Source organism: Cervus canadensis, chromosome X (genome assembly GCF_019320065.1).
Source record: "Cervus canadensis isolate Bull #8, Minnesota chromosome X, ASM1932006v1, whole genome shotgun sequence".
Lineage (NCBI taxonomy): Eukaryota > Metazoa > Chordata > Mammalia > Artiodactyla > Cervidae > Cervus > Cervus canadensis.
Window position 1 is genome coordinate 119,268,173 of NC_057419.1, and position 26,511 is coordinate 119,294,683.

The 26,511-nt window shown below is 50.6% G+C and overlaps 1 protein-coding gene across 1 annotated transcript; it reads right to left on the reverse strand.

The window, feature by feature from the left end:
* XPNPEP2 (X-prolyl aminopeptidase 2) lies at positions 1 to 26,511 on the reverse strand. Its single transcript, XM_043459696.1, has 21 exons — positions 26,180 to 26,511; positions 23,104 to 23,174; positions 21,685 to 21,795; positions 20,500 to 20,563; positions 19,584 to 19,688; positions 19,297 to 19,383; positions 18,093 to 18,239; positions 15,369 to 15,470; positions 14,648 to 14,729; positions 14,170 to 14,365; positions 13,309 to 13,398; positions 11,835 to 11,944; positions 11,050 to 11,127; positions 9,908 to 9,979; positions 7,587 to 7,647; positions 6,267 to 6,336; positions 5,719 to 5,823; positions 5,211 to 5,270; positions 4,873 to 4,949; positions 2,320 to 2,409; positions 1 to 2,036 (listed from the first exon to the last, which is right to left on the reverse strand). Exons 1-21 carry the CDS (start codon positions 26,226 to 26,228, stop codon positions 1,842 to 1,844), a joined length of 2,022 nt encoding a protein of 673 aa, XP_043315631.1. The 5' UTR covers positions 26,229 to 26,511; the 3' UTR covers positions 1 to 1,841.

Consider the following 26,511-nt stretch of genomic DNA (forward strand, 5'->3'; position numbering starts at 1 on the left):
GTAGGTTTGATGACCATGATGGCGACTCATTTTATTATGACTACCTGTCTTTGTGGGGTGAGCTTGTGAGGGAGCAAATGACTCAGAAAACAGGGGCCCACCATGGGGTGCTACAGGCTCTCAGTGAGGATGGCTCAGAGCTGGGGCCTTTGGGTGCAAGCACTGGTGGTGATAACTGTCACAGGTCACCCTCACACTTGGCAAGCTAGGCTTGGTGGTCCCACCCAGGGGACTCCTCAGCCGGGTGCCCTTGCTCAGCACTCTGCCCCAGAGTTCTCCTTTTCTCCTCCCCTGACTGTGCTCCCTTGGCACTGGCCCCAAATTTCCAGGACCACCTTTGACAAGTCCCCCAGCATGGGGCTCCCCTGGTTCTGTCAACAAAGCTACAACCTTTACCACAGGAGGTGGTTGGCTGGGCGTGGCATGCATGCGAATCCACGTACACGCACGCATGCTCACTTGCACCTTCTCAAGCACATGTGGTCCCCAACTGAGCTTCTGGGAGCCTCACGTCCCCGCCCCCACCTCACCTCCTCCCCTTCCTCCCCCACCACAAAAGCCACAGGTAACAGCAGTCCCTGGCTGCACAGCAGACAATGCAAAACCCAGAGGCAGGCTTCATTGCCAGGCTGTTTCAAGCCTTTAGCAGGATGTGAGCCCAGGTGGCTAACGGTTCATTTGGCCAGGGACAGCCCTTCCCTATCGTCCCCCCTGCCCCAGCCGCTGGTTCGGCGAACCTGGAAAGGGCTGGCAGGTAGGCTATGGCATTCTGCATGGTACCAAGGGGCAAAAGATCGGACTGCTGACCCATTCTGGTCCCACCATATTCCCACCAAACACAGTGTGTCCTTGGGCAGGTCTTACCCCATCTGGAACTCAGTTCTCCTATCTGTAAAATGGGGAGACCAGATTTCACTTACACAGGCTAATGACCATCCAAGGATGCTGGAAGATTTTTCAGCATGGTCCCAGTGGCTGTGCTGGAAAGCTCACTGGGTGATCCACATGCTGGGAAGTCCAGGGTAGTGATTGGGTAGAGTTGCTCAGGTTGTTACCAACTTCGAGTAGGGCCACATTCCAGAGTCCCCTCCTATCCCCTGGTAGATTCCTATGGCTTAACTCCCTATGCTGTCAGTAGGCATGGAGCCCACCCAGGGTTTAGGAGTGATGTGCTTACACATGGGTGGGTAGGGGGGCTGGTCTGTCTGACCCCGGAGTGGCAGTAACACAGCCAAAGGATTCGGCTGCCATCCCTTCCTCTCCCTCCAGGGGCACAGCAGCCTGGAGGCAGCAATTGTTCCTTCAGCCTGTGGACTGCAGCCAGGAGGCCACTGTAGGGTCAGGGCCAGGGCGGGAGGCCAGTGGCGGCCTCAAGGGTGCGGGAATACCGACAAGTCAGGAGCCAGTGTAGGTCAGGCTGTATCCAGCAGGTGTGACAGAGTGGGGCTCTCACAGGGCCTTGGAGCTCCTGGGAGGTAGGGTGCTGTCTTGTATTGATCTTTTGAAGCTGGGAAAAAGGTGGGTAACAGGCTCTGCCAAGTCAGTGGCTGGTCTGCTGGACTCACAGGAGGAAAGGGGACCACCTGGCTCTTGTATCCAGGGGCTAGGGGTTGGGAGCTGAGGGTGAAATGTCCCAGCCTGAGGGTGGGAGTGTAGGGCAGAGAGGGGCTGGGGGGAGGTGCTGACAGTGACCAAGAAGCCGCACACCCCTAGGGCTTGGTTCTGGAGAAGGAGGCTGAGGGCAGTGGTTTCCAGGCAATGGGCCAGCGGGGGCTCTTGGGGCATGGGTGTTGTGGGGTGAGGGGAGTTGAGTGAGAGGGTCAGGCGGGGAGTCTCAGACACTAGACACTCCAGCCTAGGATAGTGAGAACAGAGACAGTCACCAGAGGGGCCAAGGAGGTGGTGGGCACCGCCCTGGCGGTCAGGGGCTCTGTGTGCCGCTGTAGCCAGGAGAACTCCTCCTGAAGCTGGCGCCGCTGCAGCTCCGGGCCCACCTTCTCACGGATGATTTGGTAGTAGCGGTTCAGGTACTGGAGCTGCAAGACATAGGAGGGGTGAGGGCCTCCCAGGCCAAGGTGTGGGAGCTCGGTGACACCGAGTCCCACTTCGGCCCAGGTCCCCAGCCATCCTAAGGTGAGCAGGGGAGGGATGCCCCAGTGTGAGTCTACAGGTGCCACTGGTGTGGACCCTCCCAAAGTGAGGGAAGGGGCAGAGGGTCTTAGGGTAAGGGATCAGAGGTGAGAGAGGGCCAGGGCCAGGGAGAAGGCAGTCAGTGGCTCGAGGGCTGGAGATAGACAGCGCAGAGGGGTGCCCGCTCACCTGCTCAGGGGACAGCAGGCTGACATCAATGAGGTTCCGGTCGTAGGGTACCAAGGATACCACTTCAAAGGTCAGGTAGGTCCCTGGGTACTGGGGGACCCACCAATAAAGGAGGAAAGCAGGAAGTGAGCAAGGCTAGATGGAGAGAGAGAACACTCCACCCAGAAGCCCAGGGCACGGGGAACTGGCCTTGTCAAGACTGAGCCCCCACAGTGCCCCCTTGGCCACCCCTGTGTCCACCACTTCGCCACCTGCCTTTGGTGCTTCCCTCATGATTCCTGAAGTTTAGACTTCGGCCTATGTTTCTCAGATGTAGAGATCGAATTTCCATCTCTACGTCTCTCTATCTGTCTATCCGTATCTGTTTCTATCAATTGATGTATCTATGGAGACAAACATAAAGAAGAAGAAATAGCCCATAATTCCCATCTCCCAGAGAGCTCTTGCTTGTATGTGCTTAGAAAATTCAAACTACAAAAAGATACTCAATAAAAATGGAAAGAGTCCTCCTTGCCCGGTTTCTTTCCTGAAAACATTTTTGGCATATATAATATATATACACGTGTATTCTAAAAAACTTCAAGCATAATGGATGCTACTATACACTTTCCTGCACCTTCCCCCACTCTGTCCTCCCCACAGTAAACTTAGGAGAGTGCTCCGTATTAGCATAGGAACATCTACCTCCTTCTTTTCAAGGGCCCATAGCATGTGGATGATAATTTATTTAGCCAATGATGGATATTTGGGCTGTTTCCATTTTTTAAACTATTACTGTGAATGCTACAATCAACATCATCATATAAATATCTTTATACAAAAGTGACATTTTGGGACTATACCCAGAAGGTACATATCTGGCAGTGGGAAGGCTGAGACAAAAAGTACAGGCATTTTTAGTATAAATTTTGATAGATATTATCAAACTGCCTTCCTGAAAGGTTGTAGCTATTTGTAACTACCCAAGACACATATGAGAGTGTCCTTTTCACCACAAACTCACAAGCACTGGGTATCATCAAAGTCTTTTGCTTTTGTCAATCAGGTGGTATTCCATTGTCACTTTGATTTGTATCTTTTTAACAATAAAGGTGAGCATCCTTTCGAATTTATGGACCATTTGTGTTGATTTTAGTTAATTGCCTCTTTATGTCTTTTAACCATTTTTTCTGTCTTCCTTATTTTGGTCTTACTAATTTTTTTTAAGTCACTCAGTCGTGTCCAACTCTTTGTGACCCCATGGACTATACAGGGGGTATAGTCCCTGTATATGGACTATATAGTCCATGGAATTCTCCAGGACAGAATACTGGAGTGGGTAGCATTTCCCTTTTCCAGGGGATTTTCCCAATCCAGGGATTGAACCCAATCCTCCTGCATTGCAGGTGGATTCTTTACCAGCTGAGCCACAAGGGAAGCCTGGTCTTATTTTTAAAAGCTTGTAAAAGAAGGACATCCCCCTTTTTTCAGATATACGTGCTAAACTTGTCATACATCTTTTGACTTCATTTTGGCATTGTTCCCATATAGACGTTCTTTGTTTAACTGAGTCGGGGTTATAAAGGCCCCTTTCTGCCCTGGGATTATAAATGAATTCATATAGGTTTTCTTCTAGATCTTTTATGGTTTCACCTTTAAACCCTGATCCATTTGCAATTTTTTTTTTAGTGTAACAAGGAGGTTCTTCAGTTTAATTCCCCCAACCAAATGATTAGCCATTTGTCTCCCTTGCCCAGTGATCAAACGATCTCTCTTCTTGACTGTTTTGAGGCAACAGCTTTATAGTAAACTAAATTCCCATCTTGTTTGTGGAAATTAGAGGGTCTATTTCTGGACTAACTATTCAGTCCCACTGTTCCATCTGTCTTTCCCATCTCTAGTGTCTTACTGTTTTAGTGACGGCAGCTTTGTAGTGTGGGCTAGTATCTGCAAGAGCTAGTTTCCCTTATTGTTCTTTTCCAGAATTATCCTAGCTACTGAGCTATCTTTGTATGTTTATCTTTACAAATAAACTTTACTATCATTTTGTGAAGTTACAAAAGCATCCAGTTAACGTTGAAATTGCGGTTGTCTTGAATTTATAGATTAATTTAGGGGGAAATGACATCTTCATAATATTGAGGCTTATTTCCAGAGAGCACCATTTACTTAAATCTTTTTTTATGTCCCTCAGTAGAGATTTTCTGCACGTAAGTCTTTTAAAGTTTATATCTAGGTATTTTATCTTCTTGGTTGTTATTATACAGAATCTTTATACCTAACAAGCTCCCCTGGTACTTATTATGTGCATGAAGAACCAATGATTTAGGGCAGGGCTACTGATTCATTTGGCTCAGAATGAGACCTGGGCATTGGCTTGAAAAAAAACTCCAGATGATTCAAATATTCTAATGTGCTAACAGGTTTGAAAAATTGATTTATGGAATTATTCTGGTGCTAAGGAAGACTCTAAAGAAATTCATGCCCATACATTGAGTTCTCCTTTGACCTTCCTCACCCCCGATGCAGCCCAAAGTCCCTGCCACGCTGTCCACCCCTCCAGCCTGTCTTTACCTTGGTCTTTGCTTCTACCACAAGGGCCACATCTTCCAGACGGATCCCAAATTCTCCATCCAGATAGTAGCCAGGTTCTGGGAGACAGAAGAGATGCTGGTGACTTTAAGTAGGGGGAAGACCCAAGCCCAGGTTTCCTGAACTGAATGAAGAGTGGCAGTCCCACCACTTGTTAGATGTTAGAAGGGGCTTGGTGTTATGGTGGGACAGCTTATTTGGGACTGGGGAGGTGGGTGAGGGAGTACAGCAGTGGAGTCTGGGCAGGCCTGTGCGGGGTTGTGCTCCCTGAAGGCTGGCATTTGCTAGAATGAAGTCGTGGAGGAGCCCAAGAACCATACCAATGGAAGTGAACATGCCCTTGGCCATGGCAATGTTGTTGGACTGGAATCCGACTGGCCCTGGGAAGGGAGAGAGGGAGAGGCAAGGCCAGTGTCAGCTCTCCTGCACTCACCAGCATGGCATCTAGCAGGTTCCATGGCATCTAGCAGGTTCTGGGGAAGAGCAGGTAACTGGGTACCCCCAGCAGCATGCATCCACCACATCCTCGTCTACCAGTGACTGGTATGGACCAGGTTGGCTCTGGATTTTATTTCTCTGGGGTCTAGGCCAGTCAGCCACTGTGTCTTGACCTGCCTCTCTTCTTTCTGGTGCTGTCCTAGATGCCAGTTGGAGTGGCCAACTGCCAGCATTTCTTATTTACCCTGTGGAGCACCAACTTCCCACCAGCTGGGTCCCCCGGCCTGGGTCACTGCCCCTCCATGGGTCCTAGTCCTTTCCATACCTGTGAAATACTCCACCTCTCTCATAAGAGGCGGGACTGCAGGGGAGTGCCAAAGAGATACGTACACTCGTGCACACATAGGAAGTTGCCAATGCCGTGGCCTGTCCCGTGACCATAATTGAGCCCAACATCCCACAAGGCTTTTCGGGCAAAGGCCTCCACCATTCGCCCTGGAAGAGAGACGACCTCCAGTCAATTGGCTTGACGCCATAGTATTGGCTTTGCCCCTTCTGGCTAACTTTTCCCAGACTAACCACCAGGATGGTGCATTAGGAGAGGGGCCCGAGAGGCAGGTAGGCATGCCCTGTATCCAGTCTATTCTACATTGTACCCATTACCTGGACCTCCCCATGTGTCAAGACACCCGCTTCCTCCCGGATCCTCCCATGACTGCTGTAGCACAGTGACCGCCCCTTCCTCTGAGCTCAAGGCCTGACTCTCCCACGAACCCTCTGTGTGATCTCGGGCAAGTGGCTTTCTCTCTCTGGGCTGGATTGGATCTATACAGTGAAGGGGGGTATGACATAACCCCTGCCCCAGTGGCCTCCCAGGGTCTGGCTGCAGTGGAATCAGGGCCTGAGGCTCTGGGTCAAGCCTGGTTTCCAAAACCCACCTGAGGTAGCAGCTGGGAAGACGAGTCTGGACAGGTCGATATTTCCTATCAACACACGGGTGTATGCCTCCTGATGGAGAGAAGGCGACAAAATGTGCACGAAGCCCAAGTGGCTAGAAACTCATATGTGGGCCCAGGTGAGGGTGGGGGGATATGGGGGGGCCCATGTGTGCTTGTGTGTGGGAACACGGGTTCTGGAAGATGGCCAGAGGAGGCTGAGGGGTGCCTGCCCAAAGCTGGGTCTTGGTCCACGTGGTTCCCTTTGGCTGGTCTAGGTGGGGGGTGAGCTGAGGCTGCGACAGTAAGGGTTTGGAAGGCAAACTCCCTGGGCTAGAATCCTAACATGGCCACTCACAAACTTGACCTTGATCAAGTGTTTTGAGCTTCTCCGTGCCTCAGTTTCGTGGTCTGTAACGGGATGATCATAGTACCAGCTCAGAAGGTCATTGGGAGGAGCGGGTAGACTCGTGCATGTAGGGTGCTCTCAACAAAGTAAATGGGTCAAATAGAGGTCAGCGGCCCTCACTGCCCTTATCATGATCACCCTTGAGTTTTCTTACAGCCTTATGGTTAAGTTGAGGCCTGATAATGGGCAGGTCAGTCTTGCTCTGTTGGGGCTGTTACCTTGTGGAAAGAGGGAGGGAGGCGTCTTCTCCCAGTCACTCCCGGTGGTGATGTGGTGAGTCCCCTTCACCACACACATACACACACACTCCCACACACACAGGGCTTGTCATCTTGAGCATGACAGCCTGGGGCAGTGGATCTACCCACTAAACTGAGCTCCTGGAGGCCTGACCAATGTTTGTTTTCTCTGTCTCTCTGTTTCAGGTACAATGTCTGAGCCACAGTCTACCTGCTGAATGCACGAATGTGGTCCCAGAGGTGCACAGACCGTGTCCCCACACCTACCCCCAGGGGACCAGCCCTCATCACTTCCTGAACAGTGAAGTCCCTTTCCACCTCTGAGACTGTGCTGGTGCCAGATTTTTCACCCTGGAATGGAATGCCTGTCTTCCTCCTTTCTGCTCAGCACAGGGCTCGGCTCATAGACTGCACTAAATAAATATTCATTGAGTTTCTGAAATGGGATGATGATAAGCTTGGACTGAGGCCCTGCTGGGGACCTGAAGTATCTCTGGGGAAGTAGTCCGGGGCACTGGGTTTCCTGGTACTAATTTGCTGTGTGACCTGTGGTGAACTACTTAACCTCCCTGGGCTTCGGTTTCAGCCTCTGTATGATCAAACAGCTCTTGCAGGAGTAGTTGCTTGGGTGTCCCTTAGGTGAGTGTGGGCAGGGAAATCTGGTCTGATGCCTACCTTTTGGAAAGCTGAGGGGGTACCCCAGTGGACTGTCCTGGTGATGTCTGTTGTCCCGTCCCTGTGGAGAAGGGCAATCATCAGGTCCAGCTCGGGTGAACACTTTGGGGTAGGGATGGTGGCCATGTTCTTCTGGAGTGTTCACCACTGGTGTCTGAGTGGCAGGACTGGGATGGGGGTGGGGAAGAAGGCCAAGGGAAGAAGATGGCAGCCATGATGCAGTTCCCATCCTCAGCATGTGCGCCTGAAGGAGCTCTGCAAAGTTGTCAGGAATCCTGAGTCCCCACATACATCCTCCACTCCAATCCCACCCAGTTTGACCAAAAGTTTCCTTGGGCCAGTCTGGCTCTAAAAGAAAGGCTCCCTCCAGGCTTCCTGTGAGGCAGGAAGGGGTTGTCCCACTCTTACAGATGAGGAAACTGAGAGATCATAACACTCTTACACATTCATACACTTATTTACTATTTACAGAATGAGGGATGCAGAACAAACCTCATTATCCCCATTTCACAGGAGAGGCAACTAAGGCCATGAGGCCCTCTCCCGCACTGGCCTCGGGGAGGCCAGGCTTGGCTCAAGCAGTGGCTTTATACAGTTCTCTCCATTGTAAACATTAATCTGCCCCAGGGATTTGCTCAGTGAACCAAAGCTGCCAGAAGGCAAACAGTCTGACTGCCAACCACCACCTGCAGTCGTTACCCCAGAATGGCCCCTGTGGCCACCCCCCACCCCCGGGGAAGTGGGGAATGGTCCCAGGGCCTTTGGGACTCCAGCTCGGGAGCAGGTCACAGGATGTGGCTGACTTCTTCAGAAGGAGAGAAGAGGAAGTGAGGTGACCGTTTCCCTGGCCTCACCCAGCTCGAGAACGCCCAGATCCAGCAACACGCCGAGAATTCACTTCCCCTTTGCACATCAGCCATCTCAAGTCTGCACTGCGCCATACTGGTGACTGCAAAGGCTGCTAGGCTGAGCGCCTGCCAGGCTGGCTCCCAGTGAAGGGCCTTTGTCATTAGCACCTTCACCACAGGATAGAGGATGGGAAACGATTCCTGGCTCCTGCATCAGTTCAGCACATCCCTTCCTTTCCCCCAAGTTTCCCAGAGTCCAACTGCTTCCTAGATGAGAAGGGAAAATCTTCCAGCCTATTTCAACTCAGCTCCCATGTGAATGATTGGTCATACATTTGGAAGGAATGGGCTTAGCCTATTCTCATGGCTATCGTGGGCTTCCCTGGTAGCTCAGCTGGAAAAGAATCTGCCTGCCATGCAGGAGACCTGGGTTCGATTCCTGAGTTGGGAAGATCCCCTGGAGGAGGGCATGGCAACCCACTCCAGTATTCCGTAAAGGGGCTTCCCAGGTGGTGTTAGTGTTAGAGAACCCATCTGTCAATGCAGGAGACATAAGAGACGCGAGTTCGACCCCTGGGTCAGGAAGATCCTCTGGAGGAGAATATGGCAGCCCATGCCAGTATTCTTGCCTGCAGAATCCCATGGACAGAGGAGCCTGGTGGGCTACAGTCCATGTGGTCGCAAAGAGTCAGACATGACTGCATCGACTTAGTACGCATGGCTATCATGTCTAGGTGTTCAGGTTGTGCACTGTACAAAAGTAACACATCTTAAAAAAATGCCACTCACCAAATGGGTATATACTAATTTCAGTGAGAGCACATAGATGGACACGCAGATTGTGGAGTCCTGGAGCAGGCGACAGTGCGCTCCCACATAACCCTATCTGTGGTCATGCACATACTCAGAACACACACACGTCTACTCACAAACATATCCCATGCTGATGGGAGTGCCTTGTCCCAACTGTGCTGCTGGTTGTCCTCTGATGCTGCGTCACTCACCTGCCTACTTCTCCTGAAGGTCCGATCCTGCTCCCACTCCACATGATGCAGTCACCTCACCAAGCATGCAGTGAGGGGCAGGGTGGGGGTAGGCACTGTGCTGTCACGGCATGCAGGTTGTGTCCAGGGTATTCGGGTGAGAATACGGGCATACTGTTTGCACAGTCAAGCAGGGCAGTTCGGACTGTGTAATAATGTTCAGGCTTAAAAATACCTTTTACTTGCACAAGGGGAGTCTTTTCCTGATTCTTACAGGGTGGCATCTGTGGGCAGCCCCACCTCTGGCCTCTGTTGGTTGCCCACTGGGCAGGGATTTCCACGTGTGAAAATGGGCAGGCTACTTAGGCAATTCAATCCAGGCCTCTCCTTTCTCAGATGCAGGATCCACGCCCAAGAAGGGAAACCTTTGGCTGGTTCTTGTCTGAGCTGACACAGCCGGGCCAGGGCGGGGATGAGGTGGAATACATACCAGTATTGTCCCCCAGAATCCAGCAGGTACATCTCGTCAGAGGACAGCTTGCGGTGCAGCTCTTTGGTGGGGCTGGGAAGGGAAGAGATGCTGAGGAAGGAACAGCCTAACAACTGAGCCAGGTAGGGAGGGGTCCTGAGTGAAAGCAGAGGAACCCCTTCCTCCCTGTGGGTCGGCTTTTTAACTAACTCCTTTGGGGACGTCATCATCTCCCAAAGGGCCCTGGAAGACTAATGAGCTTCTGCTGCTAATGTCTTCAGTGCACATCTGTGTATCCTACATCTCCCCAGGCCAGGTCCTGGTCCCCAGGGAGGGAGAAAGGAAAGAGCCCTGAATGTGGGAGATGAGAGGGCCTTAGCAAGCACCCAGTCCAGCCATCTTTTACATCAGGAGGCCCCTCGGGAAAGCCATGAGGGAACTGGGCCTGGACCCAGATGCTCAGTCTAGAGCTTTCTCTAACTTCCTGCTGCCTCTGGGAGCAGAGGGCCCCAAGAAGCCAGGGCACAGGAAGGGAGGGAACTCAAGGGTGCGGCTGGAGAGCAGCAGTTGGTAGAGCTGAGGAGTTCCTACCCTGCTCCTCTTAGTAGGGAGAGGGGGCTGGACCAAGGCAGCTGAAGGCTTGGGGCCACCAGGAGAAGGAAGTCTGGGATACGCTAGGCCAACCACTGGAGGGTCTTTGCCCTCTCCCAGTTTTGCCCTTGCCAGCCTGAGGCATCTGGTGAGCTTGACCACTCCCCTTGCCCAATCTCACCAGGCTGGCTGCAGGTGTTTGTCTTCAATGGAGCCAAACATCTGCCCAGCCTATATCTGGGGCCCACCTTGGTTGGTTCAGGGAGAGTGAATGGCCCTTCTTCCCCACGTGTTTGTGAGCTTTAAGAATTAAATAACTCACAGGAAGCAAAGGAAAAACATCCAGCAGCAGTCCCACCATCTGCCTTCCAGATCCTTCTGCCCTAAGTGCTCATAAAGTCCTAGCCTCCTGGGCAGTGAAATTACTCAAGTCTTTTAATTCAAAGGAGACTCCCCACACCTGACTGGGCTCTATTCCCCACCCCCAGCTCCCACAGTGCTAAAGACCTCAAAGCTTAAATGTGGACTCAAGTCCTCCACAGGGCCCCAGAAAATTCTTCCTCCTGAAGTACCTGTAGTGGGCCAGGGCGGCATTCAGGCCACTTGCAGAGATGGTTTCAAAACTGGATCCGGAGAAGAAATCTTCCTCTCTAGAAAGGACAAGGCAGGAATGGTCAATGAATGGGCTCAGGGACTAGGCTGGGCCCAGGAGAGCTAGCAAAGGCAAGTGAAAAGTCATGTTTGCCTCTACCTTGGCAAGGCTCCATTTGGCTTTCCCAGTCCCACCTCCTGTCCTTTTCTAAGCCCTGACCTGTCACTTATAGACCACTCAAGGTCAGAGAAGGAGAGACTGCAGACACCAATTATTTCTCCTCCACCTTCATTTTACAGATGGGGAAAGCAAGGCTTTGTGTCCCAAAGTGAGTTCCTAGTAAAGCAAGAGTGAAGAAACCTAACTCCCTGTATCTGAAAACTCCCCCAGCCCAGGAGCAGCATTTTGGGCTAAGTATGCCCTCAGGAAACCTCCCTCCTCAGTCTGATATTCTCAAGTGATCCAAGGTCCTACAGGCCTGAGCTGGCCTCCCCTCAGAAAGGCCCGTGCCTGAAGCAGACACTAGGGGGCGCTGTTGTGTTGTGGCCCTTCTAGGTGTCCAGCTCTCAGCAGAGTTGGGGAATGTCATCCAATACCCCTGCCCAGCTTCCTGACCACTCAAGAACCTGTCACTTCTTATTCCAGAGAGCCCTCAAATACAAGGAGGGTCTTCCTTCCCCAGTAAGTAAGGAGACCAGGCTCCCCTCCCTGCCCCCACTCCCACACTTAGACAGTCAGCTGAAAAGGATGGCTGTGGTCATTCACCCTCGGAACTTCTCCAGTTGTTCTGCCCCTGAGAACTCATCCACGGTGCCTTGGGGCACATTCTTCTCCAGCCAGACCAAGTAGCGGATCACAGCCACAGCATCCCGCACCTGGAGCAGGGCAAGCAGAAAGGCAGACCGAGGAACGGTCTCAGCTGGGGCTCCAGGATGCAGGAGATGATGGGGTGACTGCTCTGGGAGCTGAGCTTTAAAAACGTGAGGGTTTAACTGGCTATGTGATACTATTATGGGATTCTTATTCACGTCTATATACATGATCAGAGTATGGTCATGTTTTGAAAAGAGTTCTTGTCTTGTCAGAGATACTGAAATGTTGCTAGAAGAAACACTGTGATAGATGGCACTTGCTTTAAAATCATCCAGCAGCAGAGGATGGGGAGTGGAGGTAATGACTGTGGGGTTGTAGAGGAAATGAGATTGGCCTTGAGTTGATGATTATTGAAGCTGGATGATAGTGACGGGATCACTAAGCTATTTCCTCTACTTTTGTACATGCTTAACATTTTCCACAAGAAAAGTTTTAAAAAATGAGGCAGCATATCCCAATTTTAACAGGAATATCCAAAGGGGCAAGCCATCCTCTCCCCAGGGTGAAGAAATTATAATAGCTAACACATTTAAGACTTGGGGTGTGCCACGTGGCGGTACTAAAAGCTATCTACATATTTAATATATATAAGTACATAGCTGTATTTATACACATAGAACTCTGTAATTATAAGTATCATATATTTACATAATTATTATATATTTATAGGTATATTTTGCACATATACATAACTGTATATAAATGCATATATGTATACTGTATATATTTAGGGTTTCTGAGGTGGTGCAGTGGTAAAGAACCTGCCTGCCAATGCAGGAGATGCAAGAGATGCAGGTTCAATCTCTGGGTTGGGAAGATCCCCTGGAGGAGGAAATGACAACCTATTCCAGTATTCTTGCCTAGTGGGCTACAGTTCAAGGGGTCACAAACAGTCAGGCACAACTGAGTGATTAAGCATGTACATATTGTATATATTTATATTATGTATTACAATTAATATATTTAAACATATTATTTATTATTTATACTATATAATGTAGATATATATATATCTTTAATTATCATAACAATCCTCTGCTGTAGGTTACAGCTATGATCCTCATCTTACAGAGGAGGTAACTGAGGCCCAGAGAGGTGAAGTGACTTACCTAAGGTCACACAGCTAGGAGGTGGCTAGAGGAACTAGGATTTGAACTCAGACACTGTAGTCCGGGGCTCAGGTTCTAAACCACTGAATCAAGCTGTGAGTGAGGGGGTGGAGCATAAATGGGTGTCCAGGAGTTTGGTGTCCACTTCTGTGTTTCACCAAGGGCCTTCTTGAGGCTTCTCCCGCATGGTCTCCTTTCTAACCCATCAGACTGGGAGCTCCCCAGAGGCCTGTGTGTCTGCCTGCCCACGGACTTACATGACTGGCCCTGAGGAGGGTTTGCTCCTTGCTGTTTTTCACCGCCTTGGTCACCATCACTGGAGAGTAGGTGTCTGCTAGAAGCTTCTCCTGTGAGGAGCAGAGAGGAGATGGTCTGGGAGCCCAGTCTAGGGCACGGTGGGGTTTGAAAAGGATTGGCAGGAAATCCTGGCTGAGATGAGAGTTGCTGTTTCCTGGAGTGGCAGTGCCCTTCCTGTGTGTGCTTTCTGACCATGCAGGGCTTTCCTAGTCTTCTCTGTCCAGCCTAACCTTCCCTCTCTCCCTCCCTCCCTTGCTTCCTCCTCCCTCCCTGGTCTTGGATCCCCACAGTGCTCTGAGATGGATGCGAGCCTGGCCCTTGCCAGTTGTGGGCTGTTCGGACAGTCTATTTCCTGCACATCTCATATCCTGACAGCTGCCACTTACTGAGAGCCTGCGCTGCTGCAGGCACTGGGCTTTATATGCACAGTCTCCTTTTAAGCTCCTCAGAGCAACTCTTTTGAGGTTGTGACTCTTAGTGCCACTTTACAGATGAGGAAGCAGAGGCCTAGACTGACAAAGTCACTCATCCAAGGTCCTGGCACAGTTGGTTCTCCGCCTCTCGTTTGGTGACCTCAGAGCCTCTGCTCCCCCAGCCTCTGTGACAATGTCTGGGCTCTCTGTGGACAATGTCCTGCTGCTGCCTCTCCTGTCTCTTTCCAGGGTGACCTACAAGGGGACTCACTGCACCACTCCTGACTGACCAACTGCCAGAATGGCCAAGGGGCTGTCCCCCCTTCCCTGTTAGATTGAGACTTATCGGGGCTCTTGGTGGGGGTGGGGGGATGGTGCCTGGCATGAGCCGGGGCCTGGCAAACCCACCTTGGGTATCACTTCATAGAGCCCATATGAGGTATAGCTGGTCCCGATCCAGACCTTCACGTCTCCTGAGGTGTAAGCCTGGACACTGTCACGGACTTGGCCGTAGTCTTCGACTTGCACACACAGGGGACCCGTGCAGCCAGAGTTCAGGTACTGCAAGGTCTCAGAGCTAAAGCGACTCTTGTTTGCAAATAACCTGGGTGGATAGGGAAGACCAGGAGGGTCCAGAATTCTCTAAGGACAATGCAAAAGACCAGAGGCCCTGTGTTCCTGGAGGTCACAGGTGGCCCGCACCAGGCAACTGTGCAGAGTGGATTTGGAGTATGTGGGAACAGAGATCAAGGGGGTCAGGAAAAGGTGATCAGAGGCTTCCTAGAGGGTCCTGCGGGGGCAGGCACCCCACTTCTGGGAAGGCTGCAGGTCGGGGCTGTGAGGAGTTGGAGGAAGTCAATGACCACAAGCCAAAGACAAGTCCTACCTGATGGAGGAGTCGGTGAGCAGTGTGTAGGAATAGAAGAAGGGATTATAAGGGATGTCACTGCCACGCAGGTTGAAGAGCCCTGGGGAAGAGAATGGATGGGGCCTACTTGAAGCTGACCTGCCTGTGGCAATTACAAATGGCGCCTTTTGCCCTCTTGCTTGCTTTGGCCCCCAAAGATCCCCAGCAGCATGCCTACCCGCATCCCCTACCCCTGAATGTTTCTCAGTCTTTCTGGAGAGGGGCAGGTCTTTGAAGCACTAATGAGCTCTAGGGACTCTTTCTCCCAGGAAAAGCAGATACCCAGCCAGTAGTCTGCGCCGGGTGTCAGTGGGCTTCCAGCCCAGAGCTGGGGTCGGGTGAGCCATGCTGGGACAGAGTAGGGCTGCACGGGGTGCTAAAGCTGGGCGTGTGAGCGCCCTGGACTCATGGCCAGGTGGTAAGAGGTGTTTGCTGGGCCTCCTCCCCTTCATGAGACAGAAACCTCTATTGCTTTGGTCGCCTGGTCCTCCAATGGCCCGCAGGCTGGCCCCAGATCACATGGGGCTTCCTGGTTTCCTTACTGGGTAGGCATGAGCTACTGCCCTCACCTCAGTTCCTGTGGGCCAAGGCCAAGGAGCTCTCAGAACCCACAGGTACATGGTCATTGCTGCAGGGCCCAGAAAGCTTGGGGGTTCCAGGGGAAGCCAGGCCCTCCCTGCACCCACAGATCTATACTCACAGGCTGTCTCATCCAGTGCGGACAGAAGGACGGCAGTTGGGGCCTCAGGATGCTTCTGCATCTGGCTACGGATGCCAGCTACTTTCTCTTGCCAGGTGCTCCCTGGAAATGAAAGAGCCCAAAGAAAGCATGAGTGACCTACCTTCTCTTTGCCATTCTGTTCCTGAGAGGGCTCCCTTAGGGCAATAGTTTTCCATTCCTTTAAAAAGCAATAGAACCCTTTCTTTAACCAGACTCTTACTTGTGTAGTCAGTAAGGACATGGGGCTCTTGATCCAGACTGTTTGGGTTCAAATTCCAGCTCTGTGATTACTTGCTGGGTGACCTTGGGGAAATTACTTAACTGCTCTGTGCCCTATTTTGCACATCTGTAAAGTGGAGGTGGATTATAATAATAGTGTCTACCTCAATAGAGTTGTTGTGAGAGTCGAATTAACTAAGATCTGTAATGTATGTAGAATGGTGTCTTGCTGTATAGAAAGTCTGGTATAACTTTCTGAGTAATAAATAGGCATGCAGAAGAGAGATCAGCAGAGCAGCCTGAGGTGAAGGGCAAATGGATAGGGCTCGGCTATGTTTAGTCCTCTTCTCTGCAGTAACCCCAGCACTTACTAGAGCCACTTGGGTCTGAGCTAAACATTCTGTGTACATTGTTTTAATCCTTACTTGGCCCATTTTACAGATAAGGAAATTGAGGCTTTAGAGAGGTAAAGTGATTTATCTATGGTTTTCATAGCTGGCAAGGGGTGGAACTGAGACTTGACCCCAGGTCTGTCTGACTACATGGCCTGCACTCTTACTGGTACAGACATTGGATGACCTTGTCCTTAAACTTTGTGTCACAGAGCTGTCCTTTTGGAGATGCTTGTATACTGGTTCTAGGACTTCGATTTTCATCTTCTTTTCTTACTCCCTGCAATCCCTCTAAAGAGTCTGCCCCTCTGTAGGGCCAGGAATTTGCTGGCGGAAGATCATAAGCATGAAGGGTTCTAGCTGGGCTTGGAGATTAGCATAAATAACATAATTCAATTTAAAAAATCTTTATGCAAACAGGTAAAACTATTCAACAAGAACCAAAGCTTTGGGTTTAATACTTTTTTTTTAAGGTTGATTCTATTTTACTGTGGTGAAATACACATACCATAAAATGTATCATTTTAACCATTTTAAAGTGCACAACTCAGTGCCTTTAAGAACATTCACGAGATTGTGCAACCACCACCACTAATTCCAGAACATTCTTATCATCCCAAAAGGAAACCCTGCCCTCCAGCTGTCCCCCTCATTCATTTCTCCCCCCAGCTCCAGCAACCACTGATCTGCTTTCTGTCTCCATGGACTTGCCTATGCTGGATATTTTACACAGATGCAATCATACAACATGGGGCCTTCGCTGGCTTCTTTCACTTAGAATGATGTTTTCAAGGTTCATGGATGTGATACATTTTTGAGAGGACAAATGAAAGCCAACTTCAATGGCTCAATACACAGAGGTATCTTTGAGTAACTACTTTTCATGTTCTTTACTTCATCCCCTTTAAAACCTGTGAGTGACTGGAGAGAAAGTCTCTCTTATAAGCTTAGAACGACTCTGTTCTTGGGCTTCCAGGCCCAATTCTGGCTCCACATGGCCTTTCCTTGAAGACTAGCAGCCTGCAATGGCTCGGTTTCCTTTCACTTGTGGGAAGTGATAAAACCCATGTGAATTCTTTCCCAGCCCCTGGAAGGTTTTCCCTCTTTATCCCCTCCTCTTTCTGATGGAACTGCAGCCTTCTTTATTTGAATAGGATGAGTTTTATTTATGATGGAACCGTCTTGGATAGCAAGTTTCTTTAAAAACTGTGTCAAGCAGCAGAAAGATTCTGCAAGTTACATCAGAATGGATAAAGAAAATTGGACCCAATTGTGACTTGTTTCATCAGACCCACTATTTTGAAATTTCTCTCCTGTTTTCCAGATTCCTTTCCAAACAAGAAGTGTACGTAGACCTGTGTATGGAAATGGGCCTCTCAGATTGCCCAATGTTCCCAGGAATCCAAGTCAAGGGCTTGTATCAGAATTCCTAAGAAGGTAGGGAGTGGTGGCGGTCAAGATACTGATTCATAATCAGTAGCCTGGGTCCGGTCAGGAGCTTAGTTACTACTTACAAGAATCATACAGCATACTGTTCTCTTATGACATATTTAGATAGTGTCAGTGGGGTCAAGATTTTTGATGTTAGAACTTTAGGGGATCAGTTAACTTTCCTTTGTGGTTTGGCCAAAACTTGAATCTTAATCTGTGCCACAGACTGACCTTGAGTTTAGTTTATGCTTCCTTTGTCCATACCAGCCCATCTGACCCCAGCCATCTTACATCTGAAATCCTCATCACAGGAGGGCCAGAAGTCAAGCTCTGAATGATTCAATACAAAGCAGTCTTCAGTACCAGAGAAGCAACTCATGTTTTTTCTCTCTATAAAGGGGTAGGGATTTTTTCATCATTCTCTGACTCCCTTGTTTCCTCCCTTCCTGTTCCCTCTTGCTTTATTCCAGCATTTTCTAAGTATGGTCTGAGGACCCTCTGATTCAGATTCTCTGAGGAGAGGGGGCCTAGAAACCTGCATTAAAGGTGCACATGAAACCACTGCTTTGGAACCTCTTAGGATGAATTTTTCAGCCAAACGAGCAGCACTGCGGGTTGGGGCTGCTTCAAGCTGGGAAAGAGGACCAGCGTAGGAAATTACCTGTGAATGCCTCCTGCAGGGCATAAATGGGCTCATTTGGCACTGGAGGCCTCTCTGACCCCCACACCAGGTCCACAAGGTTGACAGTGATGGACACCAGCTCTCTGTCATAGTCTTGTAGGGCCACGTCATAACTCTCCCAGGAGTCTACAGAGACAGGAAGGAGTTCAGACTTGAGGAAAAATTGTGACTAGGGCAAAGTTAGCTCTTGTCCCCTCTGTCTCTCATTCCACTCCTGCAGCCTGGCTGCCAGAGCCTGTCCAAGAAGTCTGAACCTTCTGAGCTCTGCCCTCTCACCTTCTTCCTTCACTTTTCAAAGCTCAGTTGCCCTGAGCCCACCACAATGCTGCCCACAGTCAGCTGGCTAAGCTCATCTTTTTTTTTTAAAATTTATTTATTAAGCTCATCTTTTTAAGTGTCAATGGCTGTGGGGCCCTCTTTTCGGTCCTGTCTGCATGCCACAGCCCAAAGGAATGGTGAGGTTCAGGCCACTGGAAAGGCTGGCAGAGAAGCCAGGTCTGAAGTGGGAGCCTTCCAGTACATATACATGAGGATGCCACCGCTGGGGGCAGGCTGGCCAGTGGTGGGGGCACCAGGGCTCAAGGAGCCATGTTCCTAGAGGGGAGAAGAGGGGACTGTGTTGCTGCTTCTTTTTATTTATTTTTTGGCCATGCCACACAGCACGCGGGATCTTAGTTCCCAGACCAGGGATTGAACCCATGCCCCTTGCAGTGGAAGTGCAGAGTCTTAACCACTGAATTACCAGAGAAGTCCCAAGGACTGTGCTTCTTTACTCAGAAACCCTTCCATCTCCTCCAACTCTTCCAAGCTGCCTTCCAGAAGAGGGCTCTCAAGTGATTCTAATGCTCTGATCAGTAGAGTTCCAGGGTACAGAGGATGGTTCTAGGTTGAAGACCATCTTAGCCTACTTGTTGATTAGGTCTTAACAATTCCCTGAGTCTTCTAGTTTGGGTCTCTGCCCTCCTGACTTTTAAAAAACTGTATTTATTCTTTTAAATGTATTTTCATTACACAATCCTGGAATACAGCCTTGTTGCAAAATACTCTGCAACCACAAGTTCAAACACTCTATTTTTAGAGTCCCCCTGCACCTCCTTCTGCCAGGATGTGTTTCTTTACATCCCGAGGGCCTGAGACTCCCTCACTGGTGTGGACACACACGGGAACTGAGGGAAGAACCTACCGATGGAGAAGAGGAAGGGGTCAACGCCCACACGTGCTCCGACAGGAATCTCGGTGAGGAGCCAGGTAACAACGGGAGTGGTGCCAACTGAAAGACAAGAAGGGACATTGAGGTTACCACAGCCCTGCAGCCGGGCTTCTGTCTGTGACAGTCCTGTCAGGCCTGTCCTCCATGATATCCATCTCAAAGGTTAGGGATGGCTCCAAATTTCCTGAGCTCCTCACAGCAGCCCAGAATGGCCTTGCAGGCACGCCCTCACCTGTACCTTCCCCAGCGGAGTCTCTTACCTTCCTTATGAAGCTCCCAGTTGCAGTCCATTTGCCGCTCAGCCTGCGTCCAATAGCGGCTGTCGGTCCAGAGAGAGGCTTTCCCCATGGTCACCACTGCGACTCCTGGGGCAGAACAGAGACTCTTGAAGGGGAGGGTGACAGTGCAGAGCATGGCTTTAGTTAGCTCATGCGTGATGTGGTGCAGTGTCACAAGGGGCCTCTGGAAAGAGTCTCTCTCCTCCCCTGGAAGGAAGTGAGCCAGGATATGTTAAACAGAGTGTTGGGGGGGAAGGCTGATGTGGACACTAACCCACGGGCTTTGCTGAGGACAGGCAGAGAAGCCAAACCTGGTGACTTTGGCAAACAGAAGAAGGGCCAGTGATAGGCAAGCCAGGCAGTTAGAAGCCCAGGGGAGGGATGTTTAAGCATCAGCAAGGGAAGCTTAGGTTTCACTCAAGGAGTCAGGATCAGGGTTAGAGGCCCATTCCAAAACCGGTACCCCAGAAAGGGTCTCTATGTTTGTATCTCATTGGACCACGTGAGGTGATGCTGTCCATAAAGGGCCCAGCAAAGTAAAACCTTGTCCCCAAATGAGCCATCGGGTGAAAGAAGTCAGTGGCTAGATATAGAGGTAGCAACTGACCCAGAAATGGAGCCCAGGGAGTGTGAGGCTGGGCCTGGCTGTGGCCGAGGCTGTGAGCACAGGAAAGAAGTCAAGAGGACCATTTGCCTCATGCAGAAGTGTGGCTGGTCGGCTTTAAGATGTGCTCTGGTGACCCTTTTAGGAGTAATCGAGGGGAGACAGAGAGAGTAGCAGGGGCCTCTGGACACTAAGTCCTGGGGTCCTGGCTGCTAAGAATTAGTCACTTTAGGGCCTCTCTGACCACTCTTGGTCTCCCAACAGAAGCAATGAGGGGCAGGTAATAACTGTTACCTGCAGACCCTGTAAAGCCTGTAATCCACACACGCCTCTGGTCATATTCACCAATGTACTCGCTCTAGGAAATCAACAACACTGTCATTAGTCTCCTTCATGGAGTCACACCCCACCTGGAAGGCCCCCAACCACATCCCAGTTGTTTCTGTCTAGTCAGAATCAATCAGTCCTACAAGCCTGAGCACACTGGACACCTCTTCCAGGAAGCCCTCTGGAACTCCCCCAGCTCTCAGGATCTTTCCTTCCTTTGAACAACTATATTTCTTGGCATTGAAACCCCACAGTCCTGCACTGGATTGTTTTGCCAAGAAGTTTTGTCTCCCCAGCCAGGATGCAAATTCTCTACAGCTGGGATCATGCCTTTTTGTTTTACTGGGTTCTCCCCTCCAGTCGTCCCCCTCCCCAGTCTAGCACAGTAGAATGGGTATATCATAAATAACTTCTGCAGAGAGCTTTACACATTATTGTATTTTGGTCCCCATAATTCTTGGAGACAGATCTCATTATTCCCGTTTTGCAGTAGAGAAAACTGAGGCTCTGAGAAGTTCAGATCCTTACCCAAGCTTCTTAGCCCTTTTCAGCAGGTGGGGAAACTAATTCAAGTAATGGTATTGACACTAAAAATGCCTTCTCTTCCAACTGGGTAGGTGCTGGCAGGGTGAATGAGGTGGAGGCTGAGCCAGGGTGGGCAAGAGTGGGATGGGTGGGCAGCTCTGGTTCAGACCAGCATCTTCCCTGACTACTCCCCCTCTTCCAGCCTGTACCACATAGTCTTGGACGTGAGATCATTTCAGCACTCCATCCACCAGCTGATGGGAAGGGCTGAGCCAGAAGGCAGCTCAGGGTTCCTCTAATTCAATTTCCAGGCTATATTCTAACCTCCTAAGGCAGGGGTATCCTAAACATTCATTCTGGATCCACCATCTAGGAACTGATCAAAATTGTTCTGAAGTTGTTTATAGTTTCATGGCCTGAGGTCAAGGAAATTGGGCAATGTCTTCTGTTCTATGTAAAGGAATACATTCTTTCAGTTGCCCTAAAACACCCGTGTCCAGGTTCCCCACTTCCTTTCCTTTGCCTGTCAAACCCTTTCTCTGTCTTCCATCTTCTGAGTCTCAACAGTCCTGTTTGTGGCCTGGGTAGCAGAGAGGGTGGGGGTTGGGGGGAAGAGCCATCCCTCACCATGTGGGCATCCGTGTCGGGGACGATGTAGGCAGAGAGATTCTGGGTGTACATCTGCTGGCGGAGGGCTGTGAGCCGCGCTGTGGTATTGACCGCAGTAACTGGAAGGTACTGACAGGTGACAGGAAGACACCAAGACACACACACACAGACACACAGACACACAGACACACACACATTGCTTTGAGAAAATGCAGGGGCCTCCAGCCTCCCTTTAGGTAGGGGTTGGGGGTGCATAGGCTGGGCCAGCCTGGACAGAGAAGGGGCAGCAGCGGATGTTATGGATTATTCTAGATTAAAGTGCCTGGGTCAAGTGTAGATGGAGGTGTTTACGAGTTTGGAGAGGGACTTTCTGTGACAGTAATGAGACCTGAGGTGGGGAGGGGCGGGTAAGAACTGTAGGGGTCTGAGCCCTGGCATTGGGCCAGGCCAGGGAATGGCCCCTCTTTGGATACCAGTTTAGCAAATAAACATACAGGATGTTCACCAAGTCACATTTGAATTTCAGGTCAACAATGAATCATGTTTTAGTATAAGGAAGTCCCATGTACTATTTGGGCATATTTATATTAAAAACATGATTCACTATCAGCAAATCAGATGTAATTGGGCTGTCCTGTATTTCAGCTGGCAGCCCTACCTTGTTAAAGGTTATTTGATCTTAAAAATAAAAAGTGTGGGTTTTTTGTTTGGTTTTGCCTTCTACTCAAGGACACATCCGTGTTGGTTGTAATATAAAAGTGCCCACCGACCTGCCTGCCCCAGGGGTCACATACAGTGGGCACGGCACGCACATGTGTCTCATGTGTCTTGAGACTGTAGTGACCTGCTGGCAGGCCCGCAAGCCCTCGCCGACTGGGCTGCTCCTGCCTGGGCCGCTCTTTCACAATCTCAACTAGCTGTGGAAAGAATCGCTCTGGTCTCCAGGTAGGAGCTGACGACCCTTCAGCTCCAATGTGCTGGGCCAGTCTTCACACCCGAGGCCTCCCTTTCTTGACCTTCCGCTGGCTCTTCTAGCCCTCAGTCTTCCGCCCTCCTCCCGGTTCCTCCAGAACTGTTGTTTTCTTTCCTCCCATCCTCCTCCTGGCCTCTGCCTAGCCTCAGCTAATGGCTAGCTAGGGGCCTCCCGCCTCCTTACCGCCCCTCCTCCCACCGCCCTCCCGCTCCCAGGGGCTGCCCAGGCCCGGGCCTGGAGGGAAGGAGATAACCTGCCGTGGGAATGGCTGAGAGGGCGGGATGGGGGCGGATGTCAGACACCTGAGAATGTGCAGCCCGCCCCGCGGGAGGTTAATCAGAAACTGTGGCCCCCGGGTCCGGAAATCGCCAGGAAGGCTGGCAGAGGGCGAGGCTAGCAGCTGGGCCCGTGGGGGATGGGCAGGAAGGTGGGAGCGGTGGGGCGGGGCGAAGGGAGGGCCTCACCGGAGGGCTGATGGAACAGTTTCTCACATCGTCTCTCTGGTCCAGTGACTTTGGGTGGCCCCAGGCATAAGCTAGAAACCGGAGAAAAATCCAGGGTCACTCGGAGACCAGATAGGTCCTAAACAGCACGGGGACATGTTCCCCCAACCCCCTCCGAACCCCGGCAGAGCCGCCATCCTTGGTAGCACTGAGATGCTGTCCAACTCTACTTGAGGATAAAAATAATCACATTTCATAGGAAATCAGGCTGAATTGCATGGCACCCTGGGTCACAATCAAAGAAACCTGTTTCATCGACAAGTGATTGCCACTTTTGGATGGGTTTTAGTGCTCATTAAGTCAATTTTTCCCTTCTAATCTAATTGGGTCTTTTCAGGGTCTACCGAACTGGAAAAGTTGTGTGTAAATTAAATTTTTGTAATCAGATTTTCCCTTAAATGCTCTAGAGGATCTCGCTAAATAATCACCCCACCTTCGTTTTACCCTTCTATAAATCTAATTATATATATATTGGGTTTACTTAAATTCAAGGCCCACTTATACCATTTCTTACACTCCAAATCACTGTGGCTCATTCCAGGCCACAGAAGACAAGCAATCCCAGGCTGACATCGTCCCCTGGTGGGGTAAGGTGGGTTAGCATTTAAAGAGCTCCTACTGTGTGCTAGACCCTGAACTCTGCTACTTACCTATATAGTATTAGATTATGGCCTCATCTGCAGTAACAGAGAAATCTGAACGAACTTTTTGGCCAGTTCTATATATCATCTGATACTTGCAACAACCCTGTGAGTTGGGTATTATTGTCTGCTTTCTACAGAGGAGGAAGTCAAAGCCCAGATACATTTAGTTACTCACCCAAGTTTTGCCAGAGTGAGTCTGTGGCAGAGCAGGGAGTTGAACCTGGGCCATCTGAGTACAAAAGAGCCAACCATGGAAGGCTGGTGTCCCACAAGGGACAGAACGTATGGAGACTTAGTTTCCATTTGAGGCTCTGCCACGGGCTTCCCTTGTAGCTTAGCTGGTAAAGAATCTGCCGGCAGTGCAGGAGACCCAGTTTCGATCCCTGGGTTGGGAAGATTCCCCTGGAGAAGGAAATAGCAACCCACTCCAGTATCCTTGCGTGGAAAAGTTCATGGCCAGAGGAGCCTGGTGGGCTGTAGTCCGCGGGGTTGCAAAGAGTCGGGCATGACTGAGCGACTGACACTTCCTTACTTACTTACTTGAGACTCTGCCACAAATTTGGTGTGGTCTCTGATAGGCCTTCCCTCCAGCCCATGTTTTGGGGGAATCCTTTCTGAGGGGGTTGAGCCACAGATGGAAGGAGCACAGCTGGGTTCTAACACTGTCAATGCCACGCCTGGCTGTCTCTCTCAGTCACATAAACTCAAGGGGGAGATGAGACCCACCCTGTTGATTTCGAAAGTGAATACTTGTTTCCACAGGAACAGATCTGGCAAAATGGTGGGGCTAAAACACCTACATAAGAAGCAAGACACAGCCAACCCGTGTCCCTCCAGATACCCCAATTACTGTTCTCTGAGGCCTGGGCTGTGGCTCACAAGGGCCAGCTCTGCCGCCTGTGGTCCCTGGCACAGGGCCTGGCACTGGGGAGGTGTCAGGAGCTGGGTACTGAATGAATGAGCAGGGACCTGCTGCCACAGAGCAAAGGGAAGGGGGCCTCCCTAAGGTCAGTGTGGAGTGGGTGTGGAGGATGTTGAGGTGGGCACTTGGCTATGAACAAAGAGAACAAACAGGACACCATAATGGTGACAAAGAACAAACTGTAGTCAGGCTCCTCCAAGCCCTCTTCTCCATTAGGCCTGGAGTTCCACCTCCATCCTGTCCTTACTGAGCCTGCATGCCCAGCCTTAGCAAGAGTCCTGGTAAGTCACTTTAGAGAGAATCACTCACCTTTTGTATCTTATCAGCTTTGAAATCTGATCAAATTCCTCATCTCCCACCCCTGATATCTGATCACCCCGCCTTCAGCAAGAATCCTATGAAGTCAATTTAGTAAAAATCGCTTCACCCTTGATGTCTCCTCTTGGTAGTTTTACATCATCCACTGACCCCCCTCACTCTACTCAAGAAGTTCTCATCCATCTGAACCCCTCACTCTGCTCAAGAAGTTCTCATCCATCTTTACTGTTTTCAGAGTTGAGCCCTTTCTCCCCTATTGCAGTGCCCCTATTGCAGTAGAGGGTTTCCTTGCTAGCTCGGTGGGTAAAGAATCTGCCTGCGATTCAGGAGACTTGGGTTTGATCCCTGGGTCAGGGAGATCCCCTGGAGAAGAAAATGGCAACCCACTGCAGTATTCTTGCTGGGAGAATTCCACGGACAGAGGAGCCTGGCGGGCTACAGTCCATGGGGTCGCAAAGAGTCAGATAGGACTGAGTGATTAACAATTTAGGGCTTCCCTGGTAGCTCAGACAGTAAAGAATCCGCCTGCAATGCAGGAGACCCAGGTTCCACCCCTTGGTTGGGAAGACGCCCTGGAGAAGGAAACGGCTACCCACTTGAGTATTCTTGCTAGGGTCGCAAAGAGCTGGACATGGCTAAGTGACTAAATCTTAGCTTATTGCAATAAAGTGAAAGTGAAGTTGCTCAGTCGTGTCCTACTCTTTGCGACCCCATGGACTGTAACCTACCAGGTTCCTCTGTCCATGGGATTTTCCAGGCAAGAATACTGGAGTTGGTTACCATTTCTTTCTCCAGGAGATCTTCCCGATCCAGGGATTGAACCCAGGTCTCCCACATTGTAGGCAGACGCTTTACTGTCTGAGCCACCAGGGAAGCCCAGTAGTTGGACTATAAGTCCGATAGTCTTATTGCAATAGTTTTGAATAAAATCTTCCTTACTCTTTTAACAAGTGCCAGAATCATTTTTTCTTTAACAGGTGGGAATGGAAAAGGGGCCAAACCAGACTTGAGATGGGTCTTGAGGGTCCCCAGGACTGTCCTGGGGTTCCTCTTGCTCGACAGAGAGAGGAATCAAGAAAAGAGAGACAACCTGGGCCCAGCCTTCATGCCAACCCTTTCTGAGCCCAGAGTGGGGAGGCCAGGATGCACATACCACAGAGGAGGACAAGCCAGGGGTGGCCACCCCAGCGAGCCCGGGCCATGGGGTCTTCAGATGCTGGTGCTGGGTGAATGCAGGGTCAAGGGAGAGTGGACAAGGCTGTTTCCTTGGCCTCTTCCTCTAGGCCTTTCCGGGGCAGCAGCAGCCAGAGGGTGGGGGCTGGCAATGGGGAGGAGGTGTGCAGCTGGTAGATGGAGAGTCTTCCTCTGGTCTTTCGTTTCTGAGGATTCCAGGAGTCGGGCTGGATCAAGAAGACTCAACTGCCCCAGGCAGCCTCTGCTGGCTCCCAGTCATCCAGAATAGGGTATGAGCCCGCCCCGGGCAGA